Genomic DNA, 21,160 nt, shown 5'->3' with positions numbered 1-21,160 from the left:
GCAGAGCTAGTCCTGCAGAATAATGTAAGGAGGAAATTTTTTTTCTTTATGAAGGAAGCAGGTGGGGAGAGTGAGAGAACTCACATTTAGTGCACACGGGGAGCTTTAAAGGAATACTGTTGTCTGTGTTCCACCTCCATAGATTCGGATTTAATTGACTTGGAGAGGGTCCCAGGCCTGGGTGTTTAAAAAAATGCCTTAGGTTTCAGTATCAAAATAAATAATGACAGTACGGATTATAAAACCCATAAAATAAAATAAATATCCACGAGTCCATGATGATCTTAATAAACAACTGAGTAATTAAATAAATGAGGGAGATGAAATGGTATTTCCTTAGAGAAGAATTCCAATGAACAAATCCAAAAAGAATGGGGGAATAGAAATCACCATTAAAAGAGCATAGTCATTGTTTCAGGCAAGATGCACCAATGAATAGAACATTAGTGGGGATATAGATAGGAGAATTGGGTTATTTGCATATAGTATCTTTCCCCAAGCTACTTATTAATGACAAAGGGGAATAGTAACTTTTCAATGAGTAAACTCAGCAGACACCACTTCAGCCAAATGATAAGGGTTAACATGGCCAGCAATAAGACATTTTGACACCATGGACCTCTTGATATGAGATGCTAAGGGCTTATCTCTTCTGTGATATCCTTCCCAGTAATGTGTAACCTCAATATAATCACAGAAATACAAAGCGAGGGACATCCTACAGTAATGACCAGAATTCTTCAAAAACATCAAGGTCGTGAAAGATAAGGAAAGACTGAGGTCACAGATGGGAGGAGACTAAGGACACATGACAAGGAAAAGCAAAGGCATCCTGGGTTGGGTCTTCCAAGGACTAAAGGGCATCAGTAAGAAAACTGCAGAAGTCTGAGTAAAATCTGGTTTAGTTAGGAGTATTACACTGGTGTTAATTTCATAGTTTCAATAATTGGACCTTAATTATGCAAAATATTAACGTTAGGGGAAGCTGGGTGAAGGGTATACCAGAACTCTCTATATTATTTTTGCAAGTTTTTCTATAAGTCTAAAACTTGATGATCAAAACATAAAATTAAAAAGATATAATAATGTTACAAAGCTCCTTAGGGGATTCTTCTATGCAGCCAAGTTTGAGATGGCTGATTTAATTAAATACCTGCTAAGGACTTGGTGCTTAAGTTACATTACCGCATTTACTCCTCCATCCATCTAAGGTAAGTATACCTGCTACATTTGATAGGCGAGTGTCTGGCACCCGGGTAGAGTCCAGTGCCTGGCTTCATTCACGGGCCACCCAAGGTGCCAGACTTGACCCTTTCAACCCCAAAACCAGTGCTCAGCACTCTACATAGACCAATTTATCTACTCCTCACTGCACCCTAGTGAGAAAGGTACTGTCATTATTGCTATTTTACAGATGAGAAAACTCATGCAGAGAGAAATTGGAGAACTTTCAGGGCCCAATTTTGGACCAAAGTTGTCCTCTTAAGAGTGAGGCTTTGTGTCTTGGAAAAACTCCTGTCTCACCACATGGGTTTCTGTACTAATGGCACCCCAGGTTCCCACTGGGGTTGGCAACACATGGTTGGGAACAACTTTGTCCTTGTGCATTTTCCCAAGCACCTATCCTCAGAGGTGCCCCGAGCTTGTGCAGCTGGTCAGGGTGTGAAGCAGAGGTCTCATGCTCATGGGCAATCCTGCCCACTAATGTTAATGGCAGCGGGAGTTTGTCATGTCCCATTTTTCAACCTTCTAAAGCTAAGCTGTACAACTGGAAAGAAACCTATAACATTAACAAGCAAGGGAGGATAATTGCATTTCCGGATATGATCTAGGTCAGCCCTGCTCTCTGGGTTTGCGGCTGGATTATCTATAAGGAAAGAATGATGCCTTTGCTTCTCTCTAGACGCTCTCTCTAAACACTCTTCTATTCTTGGCGTGGTACTTGGCATACTAGGTAGTCAGGAAATGTTTGAGGAAGGGAGTGAAATCAATAACTGTCAAGTGTCTGCGTTGTTCTGAAATTGGCTTGCAGGGGGGCCTTTGGGAACACTGTGTAACATTCAGAAGAAAATGTTCCTGAAACAGGCCTTCCCAAACATCTGCCTCAGGCCGATGAGACCCACTGAGCCACCTTTATTCTGCTGCCTGATTCCTTGTCTTCGGAGCCTCTTTTGGAAGGTAAACTGCTGCACACCTTAGAAGTTGGCGGAATAATACTTGTGCATTTGGGGCACACTGAGCACCAAGAGATTGCAGCTGTTTACCCATCTTCGGGCAAAGAGCCAATGTGAGTCACCTGAACTTACCCCCCCTAAACCCAGGAAGCTCAGGTGGTGCCATAACATCTCACAATATATCAGGGGTGCTGTACCCACAGGAGAGAGAAAGAAAGTAATGAAAACCCCTAGGGACTGGTAAGACATGGTCGAATTATGGCAAAGAAAGAAGAAACAATAATCATCTAGGAAGAAAGACAATATATTTAAAGACTATGTCTATGTCATAGAATGGGAACCACACAGGTGCATTACCACTTCCTACCCGTCCTCCATAAGCATCTGACTCCATGTGTGCACGTGGCCATGTAGGAACTTTCTCTGTTATGCTGGCAGCTGTATTCATGTTCACAAGCTAATAATTCTAGCAGAATCAACTCTCTGGTACTCACCATGCCTTTGAGATGTCCTTCACATTAGAGATGAGATATTAATTTAGTTCCATGACAGTGATCACTCTGAGTCATTACTCCTCTAATTAAGACTGAAGAAATAATGGGTAGCTGAGAGTTGTAAACTTGGTAATGTGTTAAGTATGACCAGAAATAAGATTATTAGAAAGAATTTAAGTGCTTGGCCCATTATCATTGCCAATAATTTACAATGGAAAACAAGATGAAAAATACTCAGTTTAGAAAGCAATGATAACAAATCTTTTCACTGCAATTCATAGTCCACCGAGGGAGAGTGGATTGGCTTCCTTTGTGGGTATGGCATGACTTAAGGGTCCACTGTCCACACAATAGTGTGTTTTGATGCTGTCTAGGATGCAGCATGGGATGGATTTTCTCCAGCTTTCTGACCCCAGACGAGCCTGGAGTCTGGTGATGGAAAGTAGGATAGACATTGATGCCTGACGCCTGAGCCCCTGTTGGAGGACCCAGTGCCGGCTCTGGTTGAGAATGAAACAGGAGGCCACCAGTGACTTCTGAGGACCCTCAAAATCTGAATTTTCTATTTGCAATTACACTTCTTGTTCACCTGACACTTTTGGTCTTGAGATAAGTTTAGAATCAGTCTCTTAAACACTGTCAAGGAAAGGGAGGTTTTAAAATGTATCTATTAAGCCAACCCATATTAAAATACACAGCAAGTGCAAGACACAATGACAACTGCTAAAGCTACACATGCGGACATGACCCCTCCTCTTAAGGATCCTGCGGGCAAATGAAGGAGATGGAAAACCAACCAATGAGGTGGGGCGGGGGAAGGAGGCACAGGTGAGGTCTGACTCAGCAAGGAGGTCAGAGGAAGAGGAGGAGGGCCTGCTGCATCTGACACAGTGAGTCCTGCAGACCTGAGTTGAAATCCTAGCTCTGCACTGGCCAGCTGGTTCACGTCTTTCAGCTTCCTGTATAAAATGCTGATACTAACAACGTTTACCTCGTGGGATTATCATAAAGGTTAAGTGAATTGGCACATGGATTCATATTATGTGTAGGAGGGGGGCATGTGGTATGTACAGAAAAAAAATATCAGCCATTAATATTCTTAGTAAAGAACCAGCAGTAATCTGGAGAAAGGGGCGGATATTCCAAGCTAAGGGCAAAGGGACTGGCACAGCACGTTTTTCAGTGTGGCTAAAATACGTCTGCGTAAGCAGAGATGATGAGACTAAAGTGGACACAGAAGCCAGGTCCTGAAGGGCTTGTGTGCTAAGCTAGGGAGTCACAAATCTCACTGTCACTTAAACTCTGTCATTTAAACTCTGTTCTAGAAGCTTTGGGGGAAGGGGGGAGTCCAAGGATTTTAAGTGACAGTCAGATTTATGACACTCAGGTGACTGAAGGCAGAGACCCTGTGTCATTCATCGTCAATTAAGTCCGCAGTGCCTAGTACACATTAGCTGAATGAATGCAAGTCTCTTTGTCTCTCTGATTAATTTAGTAAATGACTTCTTTTGAGGTGACTAATCCTGCCTTAAGTTCCAAAAAGTTAATTTTTTAAAAAAAGGACAGTTGGCTCTCTCTTTGCTGAAATCTGGCCCCATGTGGCTAACTCTTCATTCCAGTGAGAAACTGGGCACTTGAAGGAAGCAGTGGAACGGGATGGACAGCCCGTGATGTCCCATGAGCAGCTGGAGGCCTCATGAGGACAGTTCTCAATAGTGAAGAGAAATGGGACCCAGCTCCCAGAGGAGGCCATGCCGGTCCTTCCCTTCCGGCAGCCAGGCCTCCTCACCACTGAGCACCATTCGTTAGTGCTCTCTGGACATCTCCTTAGAAGTGCTAATAGGTTAGTGAGTCCCTTTGCCTGGTAAGTGAATGCAGCTTAACATACACCGGGGCTGTGCCAAGCACTCCTCTCCTCTTAGCTCTAAGAACTATTATGCAAACCCCTGAGGTCAGTACTATTGTCATCGCCATCTTACAGATGTGGAAGCACAGGCTTCTGAGACAGTCATTCGGTAACTCGCCCAAGGTCACTAAGGCTCACTCAGTGAGGTCAGAGTTTTCTTGTTTGAAATTTATCTGTATTGTTAAAAGTATTACAGATGTCCCCTTTTTAATTTTGTTGTTGTTGTTGCTGTTTTTCTTCCCATTGATCCTATCCTCTCCGCACCTGGCACACCCTAACCTTTGCCACACGATAGTTTGTGTCCATGGGCTCTGCATATATGCATATATGTTCCCCGGTTAACCTCTCCTCCCCGACCCCCTCACCACAACCTTCCCCCTGAAATTCATCAGTCTATTCCACAAATAGCTTTCTGAGAGGCAGAAATGGTTACTTTCACCCACATCAGCACCCTTTCATGACAGCACTAAAGAGCAAGTAGAGGACAGGACCTCTCACTCATAATACTTAGGGAGCATCGCTATCGGCCAGAACAGTAACTATCCGCTGTGCTTGCACTAGTGCTCCAGCTGTGAAGCAAACACACAGTCTCTGCCTATGGGGAGTGTACATGCTGGTGGACTCACCAGCCCGAGCTCCACCAAAGGCTCTGTTCTCACAAAACCTCCCCTTACCACTTTTGGCCCTGTTGACATCTACCTCTTTAAGGCCTAGAGATCATGACACATGTACCCTGCATGAGACATGGCCCCGTACAGTCCTCAGCTCCTTTCAAAATAAAGACAAAAGGGGGCACGCTGGGCAGTTTGGGTGTTGGGGCCGTGGAGGTAGGGCTGCCCATTCTGGGTGGAGAGTTCCCTCTCTCCAGCTGCCTGCAGTCAGAGCATGCCTCCCATGACCTGGGGACCCCCAGGCTCACTTGCTTATAAAGACATGGTCCCCCTGCCTACACTTCTGTTGCTGGAGAACAACCAGGCAGAGCAGCTGGGAGGAGCAGGCGAAAAACCCCCAAAATGTTTGGGGTGGAAATGATCAGACCAGTGGAGGAATTGACTTACATACTGCTTTTTCATTCTTTGGTTACAGATACTGTTTGCAAGCATCCTTTGACTCTGTGTAGGAGGGGGGCATGTGGTATGTACAGAAAAAAAATATCAGCCATTAATATTCTTAGTAAAGAACCAGCAGTAATCTGGAGAAAGGGGTGGATATTCCAAGCTAAGGGCAAAGGGACTGGTACAGCACGTTTTTCAGTGTGGCTAAAATACGTCTGCGTAAGCAGAGATGATGAGACTAAAGTGGACACAGAAGCCAGGTCCTGAAGGGCTTGTGTGCTAAGCTAGGGAGTCACAAATCTCACTGTCACTTAAACTCTGTCATTTAAACTCTGTTCTCAAAGCTTTGGGGGAAGGGGGGAGTCCAAGGATTTTAAGTGACAGTCAGATTTATGACACTCAGGTGACTGAAGGCAGAGACCCTGTGTCATTCATCGTCAATTAAGTCCATAGTGGCTAGTACACATTAGCTGAATGAATGCAAGTCTCTTTGTCTCTCTGATTAATTTAGTAAATGACTTCTTTTGAGGTGACTAATCCTGCCTTAAATTCCAAAAAGTTAATTTATAAAAAAAATGAACAGTTGGCAATCTCTCTGCTGAAATCTGGCCCCATGTGGCTAACTCTTCATTCCAGTGAGAAACTGGGCACTTGAAGGAAGCAGTGGAACGGGATGGACAGCCCGTCATGTCCCATGAGCAGCTGGAGGCCACAAGAGGACAGTTCTCAATAGTGAAGAGAAATGGGACCCAGCTCCCAGAGGAGGCCATGCCGGTCCTTCCCTTCCGGCAGCCAGGCCTCCTCACCACTGAGCACCATTCGTTAGTGCTCTCTGGACATCTCCTTAGAAGTGCTAATAGGTTAGTGAGTCCCTTTGCCTGGTAAGTGAATGCAGCTTAACATACACCGGGGCTGTGCCAAGCACTCCTCTCCTCTTAGCTCTAAGAACTATTATGCAAACCCCTGAGGTCAGTACTATTGTCATCGCCATCTTACAGATGTGGAAGCACAGGCTTCTGAGACAGTCATTCGGTAACTCGCCCAAGGTCACTAAGGCTCACTCAGTGAGGTCAGAGTTTTCTTGTTTGAAATTTATCTGTATTGTTAAAAGTATTACAGATGTCCCCTTTTTAATTTTGTTGTTGTTGTTGCTGTTTTTCTTCCCATTGATCCTATCCTCTCCGCACCTGGCACACCCTAACCTTTGCCACACGATAGTTTGTGTCCATGGGCTCTGCATATATGCATATATGTTCCCCGGTTAACCTCTCCTCCCCGACCCCCTCACCACAACCTTCCCCCTGAAATTCATCAGTCTATTCCACAAATAGCTTTCTGAGAGGCAGAAATGGTTACTTTCACCCACATCAGCACCCTTTCATGACAGCACTAAAGAGCGAGTAGAGGACAGGACCTCTCACTCACATAATACTTAGGGAGCATCACTATCTATTGGCCAGAACAGTAACTATCAGCTGTGCTTGCACTAGTGCTCCAGCCGCGAGGCAAACACACAGTCTCTGCCTATGAGGAGTGTACATTCATTTATTTATTTATTCATTTATTTATTATTTTTAAAAAAAATATATTTTTATTGATTTTAGAGAGGAAGGGAGAGGGAGAGAGAGAGAAACATCAATGATGAGAGAGAATCATTGATTGGCTGCCTCCTGCACGCCCCACATTGGGGACTGAGCCCGAAACCTGGGCATGTGCCCTTGACCAGAATCGAACCTGGGACCCTTCAGTCCAGAAGCCGATGCTCTATCCACTGAGTCAAACTGGCAGAGCGGGGAGTGTACATTCTGGTGGACTCACCAGCCCGAGTGCCACCAAAGGCTCTGTTCTCACAAAACCTCCCCTTACCACTTTTGGCCCTGTTGATATCTTATCCCTTTAAGGCCTAGAGATCATGACACATGTACCCTGCATGACACATGGCCCCAGTCCATGGGCTCTGCATATATGCATATATGTTCCCCGGTTAACCTCTCCTCCCCGACCCCCTCACCACAACCTTCCCCCTGAAATTCATCAGTCTATTCCACAAATAGCTTTCTGAGAGGCAGAAATGGTTACTTTCACCCACATCAGCACCCTTTCATGACAGCACTAAAGAGCAAGTAGAGGACAGGACCTCTCACTCATAATACTTAGGGAGCATCGCTATCGGCCAGAACAGTAACTATCCGCTGTGCTTGCACTAGTGCTCCAGCTGTGAAGCAAACACACAGTCTCTGCCTATGGGGAGTGTACATGCTGGTGGACTCACCAGCCCGAGCTCCACCAAAGGCTCTGTTCTCACAAAACCTCCCCTTACCACTTTTGGCCCTGTTGACATCTACCTCTTTAAGGCCTAGAGATCATGACACATGTACCCTGCATGAGACATGGCCCCGTACAGTCCTCAGCTCCTTTCAAAATAAAGACAAAAGGGGGCACGCTGGGCAGTTTGGGTGTTGGGGCCGTGGAGGTAGGGCTGCCCATCCTGGGTGGAGAGTTCCCTCTCTCCAGCTGCCTGCAGTCAGAGCATGCCTCCCATGACCTGGGGACCCCCAGGCTCACTTGCTTATAAAGACATGGTCCCCCTGCCTACACTTCTGTTGCTGGAGAACAACCAGGCAGAGCAGCTGGGAGGAGCAGGCGAAAAACCCCCAAAATGTTTGGGGTGGAAATGATCAGACCAGTGGAGGAATTGACTTACATACTGCTTTTTCATTCTTTGGTTACAGATACTGTTTGCAAGCATCCTTTGACTCTAAGAGGCTTTGCCGTGTTCATTATTTTTTGGTGTGGGTAAGGCTCATCGAGGGCTGTGTCCTATTCTTTGAACTTCCTAAATTCTCAGTACCTTTTAGGGTAAAACTCATGTCCTCAGGATAAAAATAGTAATAATTTCATAGACTAGTATCTTATAGTATAGTAGTAATGCATTAGAAATAATAATAATCTTTCCTGAGCACTAATTGTCTGTTGGACATGATCTCATTTAATCCTCCCCATGACATACTTGCCCATGATCTGCTTGCTTTTATTATTTTCTTATCACCACTTTGCAGATGAGGGAAGCAAGCCCCAAGGTCTCCCAGTTAGGAATTGGGTGCCTGGTGGTTCAACCAACATGTTCTGGAATGAAGATGAAAGGAACTTGAGCATCAGTCTGTGCTCCTCCTGGTCCTTCTCTTCCCACCTTCGTAAACAGGCATTATGACTGAGCAGGATGCCCTCTCTAGCCTAGCCCTCGCCTCCAGGGGACACCCAGCACAATTTTCTACTTGCTATGACAGGACGCTGGGCACAGGGATCCGTTGGAAGAGGGTTTTTTCCCCCCAATATGTTTTTATTGATTTTTAGAGGGAGAGGAAGGGAGAGGGATAATGAGAGAGAAACATTGGTGAGAGAGAGAAATATCGATCGGCTGCCCCCTGCACATCCCCTACTGGGGATTGAGCTCATTACCCAGGCATGTGCCCTGACCAGGAATTGAAGTGGTGACCTCTTGGTGCAAGAGTTGATGATCAACCACTGAGACGCCCTGACCAGGAATTGAACTGGTGACCTCTTGGTGCAAGAGTTGATGATCAACTACTGAGAAACTGGCCAGGCTGGAAGAGTTCTTCCTGAAAGCATCTTGGGAGAATAACTACTGGGACAGATGGAGGCTGAGTGACAGAAACCCAAAAGCTGTGGCAGCCTGTGGAGCATGGACAATATCTGACTTCCTTGCTGGTATCATTCCATACATTGTTGGCATCTATGTAAAGAAGTCTTAATGAACTAACTCTAAGAGAAATGACAGGCTAACTTGCCTTTCATTTGTTTTCCATAATAAATAGAATATTTTTTGAACACTCTCAGTCATTAACATTTCAATTTATTCATGCATTTTCTCTGTGGTTCCTACTGGCAATATTACATAATTATATCTGCCATATAACCATGGACTTTGACAGCTCTCTGCATGCCCATAAGGACTGCTCCCACTGTCTTTGTTAGCCTGTTGGCTTGAGGAGACAGTTTGCTTTCTTACACCATCCTACCTACTTTTTGCACATAGATTGTTAAACAGGGAAACAAGGCCAGTGAATTAAGTGATGAGGAACTGGGTGAGAATACAAGCTAACTTTTGCCATGTGCTAGCCCCTGATCCAAGCACTTTATGTGTATTAACTTATTTAATCCACCTGCAACCCTATGGGGTAGAGTCTATTATTACCAACACCTCCACTCTTAATGATGAGGAAGCTGAGACACTGAAAGACTGAGCAATGTGCTCAAGCTCATGCTAGGTTAGTGAGTGGCCAGGCCGGGCTCCGGACCCTACACTCTTCCTTACTACATTATGTCACCCTCAGGGACGAGTGAGTCCGGGCACATAACAAAGGCCTGCTCTGTCCACATGACCTGACCCTTACATATAAATGACGACTGTTGCTGTTGGATTTTTGGGTTCAAAAGTGTGAGAAAAAAGTGGTCAAGCATGACTAAATACCCTTTTCTTATTCTTGCCTCAAACTTCCAAATCATATATTTTGTGTAAAGGCCATGGCCTTTTGAGAAGTTGTTAGGTGTCATACATGTGGAGCAGGCATACATTTTACTAAACAACTTTAAAACATCCCTCACCCCAGGTTTTAGCATTTGAAGATCAGCATTGTCCATGTGCTGCTGTCAGGCATTCCTAAATTCAAGGGCACTTTCTGAATTTATAGGCATAACAACTTTAAATTACAGATGAGTTTTCAGTCGAGCCTACGCAAATCAGCGCATCTGTTAGGAAAGCAAATTCTGCCTGGGCACCTGCAAGGCAGTAACTTATGGTAGCAACAGAGATGTGTGTATGTTCCCGTTAAAGTAATACATCAAAATAATTATGCCTGTGCTCTGGCCTTAGAAGCACAAACCGAGGTGACTCAGTGGTGAGGGAAGGAGGCTCAAAGGAATCTTTTAATTTTAGAAAACAGGCATTGCCGTCAAAGAAATTGCCCTCTTTAATTCATTAAAAATTACCACAGTCCTTTCAAATGAGAATCAAACTAATATTTCTTAATGCTTGCTCATCGTGAATATTATGCCAATCACTGCATTACTTTGGGTTGATAAATATTCAGAGGATAAATGAAGCCCACAAGATGGATTAATTCTCCAGCAGTACAAACAAAAACTTTCAATATTTTCTATCACATCATTAAATGCTGTTTGTTTTTCTAGAACCAGCACTTGGGACATGTTAATTAATTGCTTCAAGAAGACAGACATGTTTTGTGGTTGACATTTGAAATCAGATGTTTATAAACCCCGCATGACACTGCTGGTGAATTACACTTGCAGGATCGATCCTACCTGCAGAAGTCCGGGGGCACCATGCCGTACACGTTGATCCTGTCACAGAGCTCCAGCGCGATGGTCATTGTGAACCAGCCAGTGCTGAGCCAGGTGTTGGAGATCTTCCTGGAAGCAACAGCAGTTCAGTCTGTAGACTGGTAAGATAATCATTATACCCACCACCATCTTAGACCCTTTCTGGAGCAAAGCTGACTGTGAACACACACACACCCCCTCTCTCCGTTTGGTAAATAACTGGAGCTTTTTACTCGAGAGATAGCTCCACCAACACCACCAGGTTGCACGGTACAATCATAAATGATGATGAGCCACCATGGTAGACTTGTGACACTAAAGGATGCTCAAGGGACTTCCTCATCATCAAAGATGATGGTCAATGTTTCAGTGCTCAAGTGCATATTGCCACAACTCAATTTCCTGTCAGATGATAACCCCCTTGTGTCAACTCTTTATTAACTAGAATACTTGACTAACCAGAAATATTCCTTGTTCATCAAGCGGTGTGGATAATAAAGAGCTCATTACATCCGATTAAACGCACATGTGTCTATTAATTGATTGTTCTTTCAAACAATCTAGTTCAGCTGTTCTCAACCTGTGGGTCGAGACCCCTTTGGGGGTCGAATGACCCTTATTCCCAAGGTCAGACTGCCTGACTCTGCCCAGCCCCAGCCCACATGTGATGTGAATAACAGGACAGGGGTCGCCTAAGACCATCGGAAAACACATATATAATTACATATTGTTTTTGTGATTAATCACTATGCTTTAATTATGTTCAATTTGTAACAATGAAAATACATCCTGCATATCAGATATTTACATTACGATTCATAACAGTAGCAACATTACAGTTATGAAGTAGCAACGAAAATAATTTTATGGTTGGGGTCACTACAACATGAGGAACTGTATTAAAGGGTCGCAGCATTAGGAAGGTTGAGAACCACTGATCTAGTTGAAGCTTGTCTTCAACTAGACTAATGGCAACATGTTGATTGAATGTCTTTCCTAAGGAGCACAGTAAGTTCTCACTTAACATCATAGATGGATTCTTGGAAACTGCCACTTTAAGCACAATGACTTATCACAAAACCAATTTTACCATAGGCTAATTGATACAAGTAAGAGTTCCGATGGCATATTTCTAGTAACAGGAACATCACCAAACATCTAAATAAAGACCCCAAACAGTTCAAATGTTAAACATTAAAATAAATGTGAGATATATATACATTTAAGAAATATTAATAAAAAAGTAAGATGAATAGTTTCCAACTTCGTTTATTCCAGTTCAGGGTCATGGTTGGCCGGAACCTATCTTAGCAGCTCAGGGCACAAGGTAGGACCCACCCTGGACAGGATGCCCTTCCATCACAGGGCACACTCCCACCCCCATCCCCACACACCCAGACTGGGACAATGTAGACACACCAGTTCACTTCCCCGGCACATCTTTGGGATGTGGGAGGAACCTGGAACATCTGGAGAAAACCCACACAGACATGGGGAAAACATGCAAACTCCACACACACACAGGGACTCTGGCTGGGAATTTTTTTTCCTCCTCATGAACATTATGACAAAGCATCTTGAGCAAAACGACGCTATTTGAGGACCTGCCGTACATTCATTTGAGAGGGGCTAATGACAAGAGGAAAGGTACCAAAGCAATGCTTATGTTTAAACAAGATTTGCTTTGTTTTACCTCAGAATATTCAGAGCCCTCTGAAAATTTTTATTAGAAGACCAAAAATTGACAAAGGTGAAGGAATGAATCTGTGCATTCCAACATTTATTCACTTATCCACTCAAACATCAGTATTGAGCTCCAACTACGTGCCAAGCCTAAGGATAACCGTGAAGACACAACATCAAGGTCTAATTTGACCTGTAAGAATGACTCGCTCTACTACACTATGCTGCTGTGGACAGTAATTCAATTCTTTGGGGTTGCACTCTTACTCCCCCTTCCCCCGCCAGTGCTTATGGCATGCCTCATCAGCCAGCTTCAAACACCTATCCCCAAGGTCAGACTGCCTGACTCTGCCCAGCCCCAGCCCACATGTGATGTGAATAACAGGACTGCTGAAAAGCTTTTGTACTTGCACTGTGTGCCACCCCTCTTTCAGAAGGAAGGATTTTTGTTAAGCAGGTTGCATTATTTCCATTTCACATGAAGAACAAAAAAGGCATTTTAAAAAGTCCTTTCTTTTGTCAAATACCTGACAGGAATGAGTGATTTAGTCATTCTCGAATTCATGGCTTCAACGTTCTGGTGCTTAATGCCTTTACTCATTTTTGTTTTCCGTTCCATTGTATCCTGACCCATTAAGAGCCCAGGAAGTACATTGAAAAGCTCCTAGAGATGAGGACACCATGGGTTTGTATCTTACCAGCTTCTGTCACTAACCCGCTGAACGACCTGAGGCAGATTATTGCTGGTCTCTGGGCCTTGATTTCCTACCTGCAAAGCGGGCATGGGAAGCTCCCTCTTCCTGGGCTCTTTTGAGGACTAAATGAGAGACACCACACTTAAAAAGTACCCAGTCTGATGTGTTGATACATGGAGATCCCTTCTTCCTCTCTGGGTTGCTAGGTTGGAGCAAATGGACTAAATAATTCAGCATCCCTTCAGTGCATTTTAGGAATCACAAAGAAACGGATATCCTTCCAACACTCTGCTACTCACTTTTGTGTAGGAGCCACCATCAGAAGTCAGGGCAGTAATTACAACATTCTAGAGCAGGGGTGGGCAAACTTTTTGACTCGAGGGCCACAATGGGTTCTTAAACTGGACCGGAGGGCCGGAACAAAAGCATGGATGGAGTGTTTGTGTGAACTAATATAAATTCAAAGTAAACATTATTACATAAAAGGGTACGGTCTTTTTTTTTTTTTAGTTTTATTCATTTCAAACAGGCCGGATCCAGCCCGAGGGCCGTAGTTTGCCCACGGCTGTTCTAGAGCCTCTAGCTTATGTGTGTATTAACAATCCCCATGTCTTCTCACCAGGGATATTTCATCAGACCTTTGGGAATGAAGGAGGTGGGATAGAGCAGAAATGACTAAACTGGAAGGGAGACGGGAAGGAAGTTCCTTGCCTCAAATTAGAGCCTGTCTTCACCTACGTGGCTGTGACAATGGGATGAATGGCCAGGTGTTCTAGGCTCAAACAGGTGAGTGAATAGCTGGGAGGAGCGGAGCCCAGATCTGGAAAGCCTACCCATGTCTCTATGCTTTTAGAGTTGTCCGAAACACCATGAGGGTATTTCCAAATGGCAGAAGTTCCTCCATGATTTTGGCTTTCTTTTGTGTGTTGTAGTAGTGATCACAAGCTACAGCCTGAAATACAGGAGAATATGGCTTACAGAGAAAGGTTTTGTGGGTAAAAATGGGAAGAATACCAAGTGGAAGACTAAAGAAACTAAAGAATTGTTTAAAGTGCCACTTAAAATTCCCCAGACTTTCTAAATAATAGCCTTTTGGGATCACATGCTATAGAAATGCAACTGCTTTGTGCTGTCTTTCTTAAAAAGATCTGAATTCTTTTTTCCAACAAAGGAATAGCTACTGTTTTTACATTTAATCAGCTGTAATGAAGGAATATGAAGAGCTGTCATGTGCTTATTAGGGAAAATTATCAGATATTCTTTTATATGATGAAGTAACACACTGAGCCGATAATTCCATAGTGCACACTAAATTACAATTAAAGGCCTTTCTGCTCCACCAGAATCTCATTTATAATCTCTATGGAAATATTCTTCCTGCAGTTATTTCATTTATGCTTCCTTTATTTAATTACTATAATATTGGTTCTGAATCATATTTTCCTAATGTACCCTTATTCAATTATAAAGTTATTTTCAAGTACAGTTACTTTCTAATGTTAAAGAATACCACTTGGCCATCTATCTCATTTGTCATGCTTCTTAATTGCAGATTGTTCCTGAGTCATTTTTTTCTCCACTTTGAAGTAGGGTGAAACTTCTATAAATCAAAATCTATTGAATTATTCTATTTCTTTAAAATATTAGCCTGAAGTGAATGTCCTATCATGAGATGGACACAATTAGATATGCCATACTTTGTGTATCTTTGATACATGCTACATTTTTGTTGGGTTTCAAGAAAAGCTTATATAGAGGAAATACTGTGGGACCCTAAATGTTTTGTGTGTTAGTTTACAGTAGTTTTGTTCTGAAGGGCTGTTTTGGACTTGGTTCTGTTAGCTTGGAGTAAGTTGCAGGTTAAGAATATAGACACATGAGAATATTGAATCAATACAATATTGTTTTCTTTAAGATAGTTTCCTAAAGGTAAGAGGCACAGAGATTCTTTGGCATCCTGCAAATCATATGTGTGATTCTCCTGAACACGGACTATGGAGCCTCATACATGAATGTCTGCATATGAGGGGCGCAGTAGCCAGTCCAAAAGTTTGGTTTCCTCCTTCCAGCTGGACTCACTTGGGAGACAGACCTATTGAGCAACAGGCTCCACTGGCCAGAATTTGATGAATTTAGTGAGTGAGATACGTCTTGATGTGAAATTATTTCCCAAAGACCCAAGTGAAGGGTGGAATGAATAGTCTCCAAATTTCCAACTTAAAATGATTTCTTAAGCAGTTCCATAGCAATGGGTAATTATCCTAAATAGAAAACACTGCAGCAGTGTTTTAGGAATATTTAAAATTAGCCAACAACCATTAAACTAAAAAGAGAGACGTGCTTTCTATTGAAAAGATTGTTTCTACTTCTTTTGAGTTTTCTAACCAGTCAAAGATTAAACTATAAATAACTCCCCTCATTATTCTTCCCTTATAAAATGCTCTCTTGATTAAATAACTCATTTAAATGAATGACATTCTCTTTTATTTGTGGTTTTTAAAGGGCAATAAGTGACTGGATTTCATGGCAGCTTGTGATGATGACCTATGTGATCTGCTGGTTGGGCTGACCAGGAAAGGAGGCCACAGTGCCAACAGCCAGCTCCCCTTCTCCTCTTTCAATCAGATGCCACACCCACTCCTGCCTAGACCAGCTCACAATGGTTAAAATGTTTCCAGGATTTAAGAAGAAAGCTCTGCCTGGTCAGTGTGGCTCAGTGGTTGAACATTGACCTATGAACCAGGAGATTACGGTTCAATTCCTGGACAGGGTGTATGCCTGGGTAGTGGGCTCAGTCCCCAATAGGGGACATGCAGGAGGCAGCCAATCAATGATTCTCTCTCATCATTGATGTTTCTATCTCTCTCTCCCTCTCCCTTCTTCTCTGAAATCAATAAAAATATATTAAAAATAAATAAAAAGAAAGCTCTTCCAAGCAAAGAATTTGGGAACAATTGGTTTTGTTCTCCAAAAATGAGCTGCCTAAACTAGCCAAACAGTGGATTTAGTACTTTATATTCTTTATTTATCACATCTCTTTAGTTTTAAGATATGAGATTGAGTCAGCAACAGTTGTAAGGGAGGGAGTAAATTACATGATTAAATGTATGTTAATTATAAAAGTACATGCTTGGAATTAAGGAAACAAGGGAAATTAATTATTAGACCAGTCCTTTGAGGCCTAGTCCCTATGTTCATTTCACATGTGAAGTCACTGAAAGACTAGCTAACATGTCTAAGGACACACAACTAATGAGGGGTAGGGTCAGCTGTGTATTTGAAATACAACGCACTGCTGCTTCTGATACCTAGCTGCTCTTTTTTTTTTAAACCTAGATTTTGCCAGCTCATGAGCCTGCATGTCTGCCTCATCTCTGGCCGTGACCCCCCACTCCACCCCCTACCTCTCCCCCGCCTCCACCGCAGCTTTAGGGAACTTTTCTCCAATTAAGGGTTAAGGTCAGAGTTAGGATTAGGGTTCTTCCACCTCTGACTCCTGTGCCCATAAGGAGGTTTCTCTCTTCTCTTCCCAGGTTCTTCTTTTCCTGGATAAATAATTATTGGCTTAGTTCTCAGCTTAAATACACCTTTCTGAGAAAGCCTTTCCCTCATTCCTCATCTCCTAGACCAGTGCTTTTCAAAACATTTTAACTTACAGTGAGAAATACGTGTTACCTCGTGATTGAGCATATATACATACGTGTGTATGCATGTGTGGTTTTCATTTCATTTCATTTTTTGAAGTGTGCATTCAGTGGTTTTTAGTATATTCAGAAGGTTGTGCAATCATCACCACTATCTAATCCTAGAACATTTTTGTCACCTCATAAAGAACCTTCTACATATGTGTAGTTATATGTCTTTTTTTGAAGTGTGCATTCAGTGGTTTTTAGTATATTCACAAGGTTGTGCAATCATCCCACTATCTAATCCTAGAACATTTTTGTCATTTCATAAAGAACCTTCTACATATGTCTAAAACCAAAACAAATATTATTTAATGAAGCAATACTTTGAGAGATGAAGGCTAATAGTATCTGTTCTATGTCATTCTTTCCATTACATAAAAAAAAAAAATCCTGCCGTGACTCACTACGCTGACTTCATGTCCCATTACTGAGTTGTAACTAACAATTGGAAAAGCTTTCCCTAGACTAGGGCAGGCGTCCTGTCCTGCTCATCAGAGCACCACCTTCTTCCCCTCGCTGACGCTCAGCACGCTGGCCACTACTCGGTGCATGTTCACCCGCCCTGTAAGCTTTATATTCTAGGAAGGCAGGGTCTAGATCTATCTCGTTTTTTACTCCATCTCTGGTGCCTGGTGCAGGGAAATAATAGGTATTCAATAAATATCAGCCGACTGAATAAATGCTTGCATTTGAAAAGAAAAAAACCAACCCATATGTTTCTTTTTGGTCAGTGTTCACACAAATGAAATGAAATGCAGTAAAGCTATTATCTCACGTTTGTTACCAGTGTAAGCCAGCAGCTGTGTGGCCTCTTCCTCACGAACACGGACTTGGCCCTGACTTATCCATACAGCTGTCTCATTTCTTCATTTCACTCTGCCTTACACATTCAGCTTGAGCAGCCCAGTTTCCGGGAGGACCTGCAGATGAGCTCTGTCAATGGCACGAGCAGTGGGGCCACAGTAGTTGCTTGGGGTGAATCAGCCAGCGACAACATTCCTTCCCCTCCCCGGTGCCCCTGCAGGGACCCCCAACCCCGCCCTCTGTACCTGTCTTTGCCAGTCTCCCGCTTGAAGAGCTCATCGAACTGCAGCATCTTGTGGCGCGTGATCATGAAGGCCTTCAGCCGGGGCAGCACCTGGCTCAGCAGGTGCAGGTTGTTGTACACCTGGCCCTTGCCGTCGCGCCGCATGTAGCTGCTGGGGCCCCAGAAGATGAACACCGTGCCCTGGCTCACGTTGAGCAGGTCGTGGCGGTTGCGGAGGATCCTCTGGATGCTGGAATGGGCGATGACCCTCAGGCTGGTGCGGTTGCCCACGTCGCGCCCGTAGCCGCGCGTGGGGGCGTCATTCATGCGGATGACACACTCGGTCTGGTCGATCTGCGGGCCTTGCTGGCTGCGCAGCAGATGTCCCGAGCTTGTCACCAGGGCACAGTCCCTGCAGTGCATCTTCAGGGGCTGAAAGGCACGGGGAGAAGGACACCATTAGCGGCAATTATAGGAAAAAAGCTCGGAACAGTACCTGGCATTGAGAGACCATCCAAAAATATATTAGCCAAAGCAGCCACTCTCTCCTTTGTGCTGAGCCTGGCTGTGCTCTACAGAGTCCCTTTTACTAGTATTTTAGCACAGCCCCCTTCCTCATCCTGTTATACTTGCTGCACACCTTTACAGACCCACTGTCCCTCACGAAGGTATGAACTTGGAGGGATTCTGCTTTTCCCGTCTATTTCATTCTTACTGCCCAGCATAGTTCCTGTCACCTAAGAAGAATTAGATGTCAAGTGAATGATAAATGTGCAATGACAGAATCTCCATTGCATAAGCCCATGTATCAATTATCAATCCAAAGTGATTAGTACTGACTTACTGAGTGCCTGCAACGTGCTCTATTTGGGCTGATAATCCCAATAGCAGCTTATTGAACAATCACTGAACGTGCTCTATTTGGGCTGATAATCCCAATAGCAGCTACAACTTATTGAATGATCACTATACCAGGTCCTATGGTAAGGATCAGGCTCAACCCCCTGCAATTGCTATTTTTACAGGTCAAACAGTGGCTGTTCCAAATGGCTCAATCTAATACTGTATTTTAATGATATCAAGGTGACATGGGGGCATTAACTATCCTCGGTTAAAGATGAAAAAAACGGAGACTTGAGATTAGTGGTTTGCCAAAGTCCCACGGCTAACAGGTGGAGAAGACTAGGCTGGACCCATCCTGTGAGCCCCTCGCAGTGAGGTGGCTGACCTCAGGTGCTCTGGTTCTGAAGACAGAGCTATGGCTCAGGAAACTCCCAGGGTAAAGGCAAGTCTAACTCTATGCTGCACTAAATTGGATCCAATGTCCTGAGACTGTACAGGGAGTCAGTGTATCCTGTTCAAAGCTAACAGGGAAGAAGGGCTGAGGCTCCCGGGAAAATCTAACAATGCAACTTTCCTTTCGAGCCTTCTTGATTGTCATTTTCTTGTGCACTCACTGGCCTTGGCCTCAGGCCCTAATTACATTATCTTCAAACAGCAACTGAGAGATGTTTCTCATTAAACACGAACAGGGCAACGTTTAATGTGTTAGCACACAGGTTGTTCAGAAAGCAAATCATTGGTTCGGGGGGTTGAAATGAGCATCGCCATTGCAGCTGTCGCTGTTGGGCACTACATGGCCAGGGCTTCCACAGGGCACACTCGTGTTCACCGGGTGAGGTCTGTGACTCTGAGCTCCAGGCTCTCTACATTTTTTAAGATGGACCAACTCAATTTCTCTCCCTCTACCCTTAAAACGGGACAAAATGTCATTCCAAAATTATAGCATCTCAGGAATTACAATTTGCATGTCTTTTCCCAGGCTATGCTTAGATGTTTCTTTTGGAGAAACATATTTGTACAGCACCCAAGAATATTGATCAACACTTAACCGTCAATAAGGTGAATTAAGAGCATTAAAGCTAGTGTCACAGCAATTTGTGGTATAGTCTGTTCTTCAATTTGGGGGTAACTTTGGATCCAGAAATACCTGGGTTTGAAAGTGTGACTCCATTACTTGCTAGTTCTGCATCTTTGGGCAAATTTCTTAACATCTCTGAGTCTGGTATCCTTGCCTGTAAAGTGGCTGCAACCCTCCAGTGGCACCAGGAGACCACTTTTCTGTCCCTGAAGGCTGCCCATCTCCCATCTCCTCACTCTCACGCCAGGACATATTCCTTCTGCTGTTAACTCATCAGCATTTCATTCTTACCTTTCTCTTTTAAATTGGTGACAGAGAGCATCAGGCAAGAGGGAAAGAGACCTAGCACTGACCTCGGGCTCTAGGCTTTGCTAATTTTTGGAATATTAGTTCTAGTTCTGTGAGATATGCTACTGGTATTTTAATAGGAATTACATTGAATCTATAGATTTCTCTGGGTAGTATGGCTATTTTAATAATGTTAATTCTTCCTATCCAAGAACACAGTACATGCTTCCACTTGTTTGTATCTTCCTCAATTTCTTTCTTCAGTTTCCTATTTTGTTTTTTTTTTTACCACAGGTTTTTTACCTCCTTGGTTAAAATTATTCCTAGGTACATTATTTATATTTGCAAAGAGAAATGGGATTGTTTTCTTAATTTCTCTTTCTAATAGTTCATTATTGGTGTATTAAAATGCCACTGATTTCTTTTTTTTTTTTTTTTTTACCACAGGTCTTTTACCTCCTTGGTTAAAATTATTCCTAGGTACATTATTTATATTTGCAAAGATAAATGGGATTGTTTTCTTAATTTCTCTTTCTAATAGTTCATTATTGGTGTATTAAAATGCCACTGATTTCTGAATATTAATTTTGTATCCTACTATTTTACCAAATTCATTTACCAGTCCTAGTTGTTTTTTGGTGGAGTCCTGAGGATTTACTATATACAGTATTATGCCATGTGCAAATAATGACAGTTTTACTATCTCCTTTCTAATTTGGATGCATTTTTTTTCTTCTTGTCTGATTGCTGTGGCAAGAGCTTTCAGTACAATCTATCTAATCTAATAAAAGAGAAACATGCAAATCACCTTACCTTCGCTACCCCCCAAGCCACGCCCACCAGCCAATCAGAGCGACTATATGCAAA

At 43.3% G+C, this 21,160-nt stretch overlaps 1 protein-coding gene across 1 annotated transcript in view; it reads right to left on the bottom strand.

Annotated features, from left to right (window-relative positions):
* The window catches only part of ST6GALNAC5 (ST6 (alpha-N-acetyl-neuraminyl-2,3-beta-galactosyl-1,3)-N-acetylgalactosaminide alpha-2,6-sialyltransferase 5), a gene marked incomplete at its 5' end in the record, with an annotated part of 167,111 nt that overhangs the window by 3,300 nt on the left and 142,651 nt on the right, over nt 1-21,160 (bottom strand). The window contains 2 exons of the mRNA XM_005871964.1: nt 10,973-11,080; nt 18,107-18,516. Of these exons, the coding sequence (XP_005872026.1) occupies nt 10,973-11,080; nt 18,107-18,516 (518 nt within the window). The remainder of the gene's footprint in view (nt 1-10,972; nt 11,081-18,106; nt 18,517-21,160) is intronic.

This window comes from Myotis brandtii, unplaced genomic scaffold (assembly GCF_000412655.1).
Source record: "Myotis brandtii unplaced genomic scaffold, ASM41265v1 scaffold36, whole genome shotgun sequence".
Lineage (NCBI taxonomy): Eukaryota > Metazoa > Chordata > Mammalia > Chiroptera > Vespertilionidae > Myotis > Myotis brandtii.
The sequence above is the reverse complement of the archived record's forward strand: the minus strand, read 5'-3'. Positions and strand labels throughout refer to the sequence as shown.